At 48.5% G+C, this 9591-nt stretch overlaps 1 protein-coding gene across 1 annotated transcript; it reads left to right on the top strand.

Moving 5' to 3' along the window:
• Positions 1-1595: 1595 nt before the first annotated feature.
• RASSF10 (Ras association domain family member 10) lies at positions 1596-5517 on the top strand. Its single transcript, XM_072619384.1, has one exon. The coding sequence runs from the start codon at positions 2511-2513 to the stop codon at positions 4083-4085; it is 1575 nt and encodes a 524-aa protein (XP_072475485.1). The 5' UTR covers positions 1596-2510; the 3' UTR covers positions 4086-5517.
• The last annotated feature ends 4074 nt before the right edge of the window (positions 5518-9591 follow it).

Genomic DNA, 9591 nt, shown 5'->3' with positions numbered 1-9591 from the left:
TTCCAGTCCTGGTAAGATTGAGAGAGCTAGTCTAAAAAAGAGAGAAAATAGTGACAATTCAATCTCACGTGGATGCTAGGAAACTCACTCTAATGACCATCCACTCTATAAAGGGGCCAAGGGTCAGGTAAACAGGAATGTGGTAATAGTGATAAACAGGTGTCTCTCTGTGGCACCCCCAGGCCTGTGCTTGTGCCAGGACAGCTAGAAGGACATAATAGAATGCCTCCATCTGATTGACCAGCATTGGCAGGATAATAGCAGTGATAGTGAAGAGATCAGAAGACAGTAGTTGTTCGGATCAATTTTGGTCATATTTGCATAAAAATAAGAGATAATGATGATCAGAGCATAAATGCCTCTTAAGGCTGTTTATCCTGACGGATAGGGTCTAAGTGTCTGGAATGATCCTTAATGAAAAGCAGAAGTTGGTGGGCAGCAGGGGGAAAATGCCTCGAATTCCCCTGGGCAATCAAACAACAAATGGGAGGAGGGAGGAGAGTGATATGTGAAGTGGATCACGGTGCAGGACTGAAGCCCAGCAGAGGAGCTGCCTGACAGACTAGATACCGCAGTACCTGCTGAGCTCAGCACTAGCACAGCTAACAACTCATAGGGGAAAACCCATGAGCTGCTTATTTGGAGGGAAATTGCATGGGGGACCATATGACCAACAGTTTTGCTATTCAGTGCATCGGCCTTCAACTGCATCAAACTAAGTTTGAGTGTCAGGGGTTTTCTCTGAATTGCTTTCGTGGACTGCTATGGAGAACGTGATCCAGGGATACTTTTAGCTTGCATGGCCGTATCACACCGGCGTGGCAGACCCTTGTATGTACTATATAAACTGTCCAGAGACCCAGGTAGGATATCAGCAGAAAAGGATAAAGACCAAGAGAAGATAGCTTCTGAGGGGAAGGGAGTAAATGTCCCCCTTTTTGCAAACCTTTGCAATCATTCAATCCCTCCACCAGCAAGTATTTATTAAGCCCCTGCTATGTGCCAGGCACTGGAGATATGTGCTGGAGATACCAAGAAAAGCAAAGTCACACTTGCTCTCAAAGAGTCTATTGGGGGAGACAACATGTACATATGCTGATAAAATAAATACGAGGTAATTTTGGAGGGAGGGGAAGGAGGAAGTACTCGAAGTTGGAGGAGCCAGGAATAACTCGTATAGGAGCTGGTATCTGAGCTGAGCTTTGAAAGAAACTAGAGATTCTCAGGGAGGGGGAGTCCGTTTTGAGAAGAAGGGATAGCATGTACAAAAGTGTGTACATGGGAAGTGGAGGAACAGTAAGGCAACCAGTTTGGCTGGACCCAAAGTGAGTGAAGGGAAGTAATTTATAATGTCTGGAAAAGAAGCTAGGAGCCAGGCTGTAAAGGGCTTTGGAATTCCAAAGGAAACGGTTGTATTTGATTCTAGAGGTAATAGGGAGCCACTGGAGTTTATTGAACTGGGGAGTGACAAGGTCAGACCTAAATGTAGGAATTTCACTTTGCCAGTTACTTGGAGGATAGATTGAAGAGGGAAAGAATCTGGAGGCAGGAAGACCAATTAAAAGGCTAGTGTAACAGCCCGGGGGAGGGGTGCCTGGGGCCTGACCTAGGCTGGCAATAGTGTGAACAGAGAGAAAGGGAAGGATGCGAGATACTGTGGGCGTAGAATGCACAAGACTTGGCAACTAATAACATTTGAGGGAGAAGGCGGAGAGAGGAGTCCGAGGTTGTGAATCCAGCTGTGTGCTCAGGCCCTCTCAACCTCTGCCATGCTATCTGCCCACCGGGCTCGCCAAGTCGAATAATTTCAGGCATACACCTGTTACCCCCACGCACTTCCCCTCTTCTATTTTGCAAACTTGGCTCGGTTCTGGAAAGGACAACGGCAGGCCAAGCAGCACGTGAATCACGAAAGGCGCGACCAACGAGCATGAGAGCAGAGCAGAAAGGCGCCGACAGGGTCGGGCCCAAGCCAGGCTCTCGCTACGGCCGCCACTGCCACAGCCTGGGCTCCGGGGCAGCTCTCCCGGGAAGGGGGAGGAGTCACACGGGGAGGAGCCAAACTCCGAGGCCCTGAGAGCTTAGTGGCAGAGGGAGAGCGGCAGGAGCTCGGGACCCAGCGCGTCGCCCTAGGGGCGCCAGAGGCCCTACCAGAACCAGATCGAGAGCAGCTGAGGAGAGTGGTCCTTCCTCTCCACCCCCACCCGGAGCCCGCCCAAGCCGGACTCGGGAGCTCCGCCCCGGAGGCACAGGTCTGGCCAGAGCAACTTTTGGGGAGAGTTTATGCCGAGCGCGCTGGGAGACGGGGGGAAGAGTTGAAGCCCGGGCCGGGGAAGTTCCATTCACCCTGGCCGGGCTGCGGGGCTGCAGCAGCGGGGCCAGGCTCCCGTGGCCGCCCCTGACCCTCCTCTCTCCAGATCTCGGGTGCTGGGGGTGAGGGGCTCTTCCTTCACCGCGCCCGGTCTCGGGGAGGCGGCAAGGGGCGCAAGCAGGCGCGATCCGGGTGCACGATGGAACCGCCCGAGGAAAAGATCTCGGTGTGGATCTGCCAAGAAGAGAAAATCATTTCTGGCCTCTCCCGCCGAACCACTTGCTCGGACGTGATCCGGGTGCTCCTGGAAGACAGCCGCCAGCGGCGGCAGCAGCAGCAGCAACCTCGGCGGCGGCGGCGGCGACGGCGGGCACGAGGAGAAGAGGGAGGCGGAGAGGGAGAAGGGGACCCTCGGGGAGGGGAGCCGCAAGAGCCAGAGGAGGACGAGGAGGAGGCATCGGCGCAGGGCATGCTCTGGGGACCACCTCAGTGCTACTGCATCGTGGAGAAGTGGCGGGGCTTTGAGCGGATCCTGCCTAACAAGACGCGCATCTTGCGCCTCTGGGCCGCCTGGGGAGATGAGCAGGAGAACGTGCGCTTCGTCCTGGTGCCCAGCCAGGCGTCTCTGCCCAACACGGGGCCCCGTAGCGCCGAGGCCCGAGTAGTGCTCAGCAAGGAGAGTCCGTGCTCCGGCCGGGGATGCCCAGCCCGACCCAGCCGGGCCCTGACCCAGGAGAAACAGCGGCGTGTGGTGCGCAAGGCTTTCCGCAAACTAGCCAAGATCAATCGGCGGCGCCAGCAGCAGCCACCGTCTCCTTGTTCGTCCACCTCTACGTCGTCCTCCACAGCCTCGTCGTCTTCCTCTCCTCTGACCCAGGACAGCGCTTCAGGAGAACAGATGGAGACTTTGGTGCACTTGGTGCTGTCCCAGGACCACACTATCCGCCAGCAGGTGCAACGGATTCGAGAGCTGGATAGGGAAATCGACCGCTACGAGGCCAAGGTGCACTTGGACCGCATGAGGCGGCACGGCGTGAACTACGTGCAGGACACTTACCTGGTGGGGGCTGTCACTGAGGTGGACGGGTCCGGGGCCCTGAAGAAGGGCCCTGACGAGGAACCGTCTCTTAACCACAAAGGGGGCCCCGAGGCTGCGGCACTCGCGGAGTACGCCCGTCGGTGCGACCAGATGCTGCAGCTCCAGGAACAGCGAGCTCAGCAGGAGGAGCTGCTGGAGCGCGTGGCAGCTGAGATCCAGGAGGAACTGAACCAGAGATGGATGCAGCGGCGCCAGGAGGAGCTCTCGGGGCAGCCGGGCCCGGACGCTGAAGGCAGCCCCGAGGGCGAGCTCCTGTTGGAACAGGAGAGGCTGAAGACGCAGCTCAGCACCAGCCTCTACATCGGCTTGAGGCTCAGCACGGACCTAGAGGCGGTCAAGAGCGACCTGGACTACAGCCAACAACAGTGGGAACTCAAGGAGAGGGAGTTGCAGAGCCTTTTAGAGACTTTGGACTCTTTAGACTTCATGCCGAGCCCGGACGGGGCTGGGGAACCCGGTTCCAGAGCTCCAGGTCATGAAGAGGGCGAGGCACGGGCCAATGAGAAGGCAGCTGCTACTGGCCCGGGAACCGGCCCCGGACCCGCGGTGTGGGTGGACCAGGCCCGGGGTCTGGCCAAAGGCTGTCAGGGAAACGATGAAGACTCGGACACGGGACTCAGCTCCATGCACAGTCAGGACTCAGACTCTGTCCCAGTCTGTGAGTCTCTCGTGTAGGAGAAAAGATAAGAGGAAAGGTGGGAAGAAAGTGGTTTAGTCTCCAAAAGCACGAGCCAGCTCAGGGATCCCATGGGGAGGTAGGAGTACTTCGCCCTGCTACAGCCCCTTCCAGCAAGCCTAGTGGGTTGTATGCCGAGAGGGGGCATCCTTACAGTTTGGGCTAGGCAGGGCCAGATAAAGGGCATCTCTTTTTAAAAGGTTAGTTTTGTACCCAACCCAAACTTCAGCTGCAGAAGAGGGGAGTAGGAGGTAGGATGGATATCAGTCTGACCAAGGAACCTTGGGTCCCAAGGGATATGGTCCAGGCCCATTTTCAAGCGAGTATTATGTAAATTTCACTAATTTTCATTATAGTGAAGTCTTTAAATGGCATTTCTGGGAACAGTGACAATTGGAATACCAATTTGGGGCATTAGGTACTTTGGTTGGTAAAGAAATTCTTTGAATTTTAATTGTAGCTCTAACTTGTTAAAACTAGCCAAAGAAGAGGCATTTGTGTTGAATTCAGCCTTACATCCTGGAGAAAACAGAAATAGCCCTGGCTATTAACATTTTTCAGCTGATAATAGACTTACCCATGTCCTGCATTTTTGGCCCTTTTATTTCGCTTTTGAGGCTGAATTAAAACCTCAGCTCTTTCACTCCAGAGTTCATGCAGTGCATTCCAGCAGAATCTGAGATATAAAATCCTGGAAAGCTCAACTCTGGTTAAAATTTAATTTGGAAGCTTTGAGATTTGCTCTTGCAAAGTCAAGTATGTTGTTCCTTTGCAATTCATTGTGCTATTTCCATTCAGTTACATTCCACAAGTCTTTGTTAAGCACCTACTATGTGCCAGGTTCTGTGCTAGGCCCTTGGGAGTATGAAAAAGAAACAATTCCTTCCCCTAAGGTCATGAATTTAGCTGCTGCTATTTCAGGAAAAATTAGAGTGAAGATGGAGAAACTAAGGGAAACTATGTATTAGGGAATGAGCCATCTGATTTACAGTTCAAACTCAGGCTTTGAAAGTGTCCTGACATTTATGAGTACATAGCTGTATTTCTTTTGAATTGAGCAGTACCTGAAAGCCAACCTGAACTCAACACCTCACCCTAAACCCCAGAGAATGTATCTTTTACCTGCCAGAGGCTTAACTGAGACACTGTAAATAACAGTATTTGCTAGGCTAAGGTTTCAGAAATCATTGAATGTAACCACTTCTCAATATTTCTCTAACAGGCCGTTTGATTAACAACCCTAGTCAGCCAAGGGTAAAGGTATTTTTGTTTTAAAGTGACTTAACTGGAATGACTCAGTTCTGGACAGCTTATGCACACATGCTTAGAGATAAAAGTATAACAGCTTTTCAAAACCAGTTTCCAAAGCACCCAGTGGACTCAGTGTAACCTTTTTAGTTATTTCAATAAAAAAAAGCAACTTATCAGCTATAGGATATTTGTCGCCTCTTTTGAATGAAATCAGGCAGCCTGATTTCCTTTGGAAGCTGGACACTTCCTGGAGATATCATCAGGCCCGAGAATGAGATGTAAACAATGGTGAGTGTGGGGTGCCAGTCTTGGGTAGGCACTATTACTGTTATCAACTAGATTGGGTCTGGTTGCAGCAGGGCTTTACCCATTTTTAGGTTAATTTATGAAACCAGGCTTCATAGAAAAGTTTCTTCTTTAATTGCTAGAATCTTAAACTGGGTCCAGTTTTTGCAGACCAGTAAGCATGCCACTGTTTAATTGGTTTCTTTTTGTCAACATATTTCTTCCACTCCATTGTTGATGCAGGGATGTTTTGAGATTTTTGAGTAAAATGATAGAGAATTAAGAGGTTCTCTTCATAATTGATACTTTTAGAAGAAACTTACCATATAATTATGGTCTTGTGTTTTCAGGCTGTACTTCTCTTCCTAAGCAGAGTTAAAATGAAAAAGGCGCAAAAAAAAAGAAGCTTCAGTGTCCCCGAAATACAATGTAATACATACGTACAGACCAAACCTAATGATAGCTTTGACAGGAAAGCAAGGACTAAACAATCCTTATTTACAGTTTAGCAAAAAATCCTGTCTGAGAGGTGTATGCAGAGATGGGTCTGACCTAGTATGGGGTAGGATTTTTGTTTGTTTGTTTTGTTTCTGTAGATACTGAACCTTTGATTTCGTTGGTACAGGGAATTCCCAGGGAAGGAAACTCCTCTATCCACTATCTCCCCACCCCTACACCAGTTTACGGTCTTAGGTCACAGAGAAGTTAAATGGCTTGCCTGAGGTTGAGTAGACTTGTGTGTGTCCTAGGCAGAACTTGAACCCAAGTCTTCATAGCTCTGAGGCTAGCCTTCTACCCACTACACCATACTACCTTTTTTGTTTTCCTAAGATCATAAATTTTAGAGGTGGAAAGTATGTCAGAGGTATTCTAATCCAACACCCTCATTTTCCATATATGCAAACTAGGACCCAGAGAGAGGTTAATGGACTTGCTTAAGGTCACCAAGATCATAATGAAAAAAATTGGGATTGAACTCAAGTCTTCTGACACTAAAAACCAATCCTATTTCCATGGTACCATTGTTGGAGGAGGGTATGAGGAGTGGGAGGAAGTTGTAATGGTTCTCAGTCCTCTGACTGATGCCAGTGGCCAGGAGAATTAGGAGATAGTTGTGCCATAAAAAATAACTACTTTCCCTTTCAGCTGTTATTTTAACCTTTATGGGATCTAACGGGCTGCTGAAGCAAGCAGATGGATGTGACTTTTTTTTTCCAGAAGCCAGTAAAACAAACAGGGCACGTCACAATGATAAGCCCTGTGTGCACTCCACAGGCACCTGAGGACTCTCCGAGACAAAGGGCCCCTAGAATGGAGCAGGTTGGGACAAGGGATCATTGGACTGGTCACAATGAGCAACCTGCCCTTCCTGACGAGAGGGTACTTCCTCAAAGAGATTTTTCTCTTATGTGGGCAGGAAGCCTGGGGGCAAAGGTAGGCATCCAGGAGATAGCCCACAGTGAGGCCAATAGTTCCTCTTAAATTAGCATCCTGGGACTTAGCCAGCTACAGCTACTTCACAAGCTCTTCCAACTCCCAGAAAAGTGACCAGGCCTCTGGGACAAAGGATGCTGGTGTTCTCACTCTCCTCCTGACTCTTTTTTCCCCCTTAGGGACAGAGTAATTCTAGGAGCAAGAGCACAGCTGTGATGCTGCTCTGGGAGGACATTAAGAGATCAGGTTTTCTCCATCGGGAGGAAAGACAGCAGCAGCCCCTATTTGTAAGTGTGAATGCTTCCAGATCTGCTGGAGTAAGCAGCTTTCGAGTGTGCTACTTACCCATTGACACCCTGCTCAGGCTATCTTCCTGCTTAATCCAGGGGTTTTTATCCTGTCGGAAGGTTGCATTTCCATGACACCCTCCCCCCACATCCACATCTGAAATACCTGTGCACATACACAGATGTATAGTCATATGGGATCTGTTCATTTTTTTACACAAAGCAAATTAAAATTCGTTTTGCATTGAGTTTTGCAACAGCCCTCGGGATAGTTTTTGATACACACCCTGTGGTATAAAAAAACATTCAAGGTTGGAAACAACTGAATTAGACCTTCTTTGGAGTAGGATAATGGAAAGGTATGATCAATCAGTGAGCAGTGCGAATGTGTGCCTTTGTATGATTTTGTGTGTGTATGTGTACTTTTTTGTGTCTGTTAAAAGCTCCTTGTGGTGCCCTGCTACGATGATTGGGAAGTCTGTTGAAGCATTCTTGTGAATGGAGGGGGGCTGGAAGAACCTGGAGATCTTTCACCCTTTTCCCAGTATTATCTCTCAGCTCCTAGCTAATGGAGACATTGTCCCTGTTGACCTTCATGCTAATTGGTAAAGGGCTCAGCTCGATACCTCTCTGCAAGGAGGCAGCAAATATTTGCACATGGGCAAGATCAGGGATGGAAAAGAAAAGCATGTCATTTATTTGCAGAATTCATTCTATGTATTCCACATCTTGGGTTTCACAGATGAGGGAAGGAGTATGCTAGGAGCTAAGTCCATGAAACAGGTTTTACCTTCAATTGAATTTTCATTTTATTTTGGTCTCTGTTATGTAGAAACTTGAATAGCTGGTTGAGAAGTGACTGATTGGTAGGGAACAAGGACTGGTCCTAGTAACAGAAAGATCAGAGTTCAGATCCTGCCTCTGACACACATTACCTGTGGGAACATGGGCAAATAGGTCACTTGGGCTGTAGAGTCAGAGAACTTGGGATGCTTACTACCTTTTTGGTGTTGAGCAAGTTCCCCCGGGACTCAGTTTCCTCATTTGTAAAAGGAGAGGATTAGATGGCTTCCGAGGTCCCTTCCAAATCTGAAGTTCTAAGCCTTTTGAACCCCTATGTGAAGCAAGTGTCTGAGGCTAGATTTAACTCAGGTCCTCTTGACTCCAGGGCCAATGGCTTAACTTCTAATCTGTAAATTGTGGTTCTGTATCAGTAGGAGCTGGCATTATAACAATGAAATAACGTATGAATCATGGTTCTTTCCTCCTCTCTCCAATGCCTATTTTACTGTCCTTTTAGTAGTTGGTCTTCAGGACCCCCTCACATAATCTGGGCAAGATCAATTCATCAATCAATCAACATTTTAAAAGCATCTACTATATGTCAGGCTCTTGGCTACAATGTCTCTTTTTATAGTGCTTCTACTGGGTGGGTAGGACTTTAAGAAATGACAGTACGTTTTTTTCTTTTATATTTCCATCAACTCCTGTATTGCTTCTATCACATAGAGGAAGGGACTCTCCTATTGTTATTCCCAGAGCCAGAAGTCAACGTGGAAACAAAGAACTTTAGAGCTAGAAAGGCCCTTGGTGATTGTTTAGTTCATCCATCCCTGTTACTGCTCGGAAGAGGAAAATGACCTGGAGGAGGGTAGAAGTGGGGGAAGACAGGAAGGGAAAAAGGAATAAGCTTTTGTAGAGCACTTACTATGTGCCAGGAACCGTGCTAAGTGCTTTACAAATACTATCTCCTCTGATGCTCACAACAACTCTTCAAAGTAGATATTATTACCCCCAGAGGAAACTGAGACAAATGCCCAGGGTCACACTGATAATAAGTGCTTGAGACCCTATTTGAACTCAGGTCTTCCTGACTCCAGGCCAACTGTTCTAGTCACTGAACCATTTAGCTACTCCAGAGGGGGTAAGGGACTCCCACAAGGTCACACAGGTGGGGAATTAGGAAGAGATAGGGAAGAGAAGGGAAACCTAAGTGAATATTTGGGGAAAAGTAACTGAAAAACAACACAGGGCAAACTTGCAAATTGGCCGTGTCCCATTGCACAGCTCTCCAAAGCTGCTGGATTACTGATGTTTTATTAACTTACTTTGCACTGAGGATCTGGATTACTGATGTTTTATTAACTTACTTTACACTGAGGTGTTGAAGTGGAGTGCTGGATCTAGAGTCAGAAAGACTCATCTTCCTGAGTTCAAATTCAGCCTCACTCAACTGCTATCTGTGTGA

The sequence above is a fragment of the Notamacropus eugenii genome, chromosome 6 (genome assembly GCF_028372415.1).
Source record: "Notamacropus eugenii isolate mMacEug1 chromosome 6, mMacEug1.pri_v2, whole genome shotgun sequence".
Lineage (NCBI taxonomy): Eukaryota > Metazoa > Chordata > Mammalia > Diprotodontia > Macropodidae > Notamacropus > Notamacropus eugenii.
The sequence above is the reverse complement of the archived record's forward strand: the minus strand, read 5'-3'. Positions and strand labels throughout refer to the sequence as shown.

Coding starts and splice junctions, on each gene's coding strand:
- RASSF10 (XM_072619384.1), top strand. CDS start 2,511: ATGGAACCGCCCGAGGAAAAGATCTCGGTGTGGATCTGCCAAGAAGAG.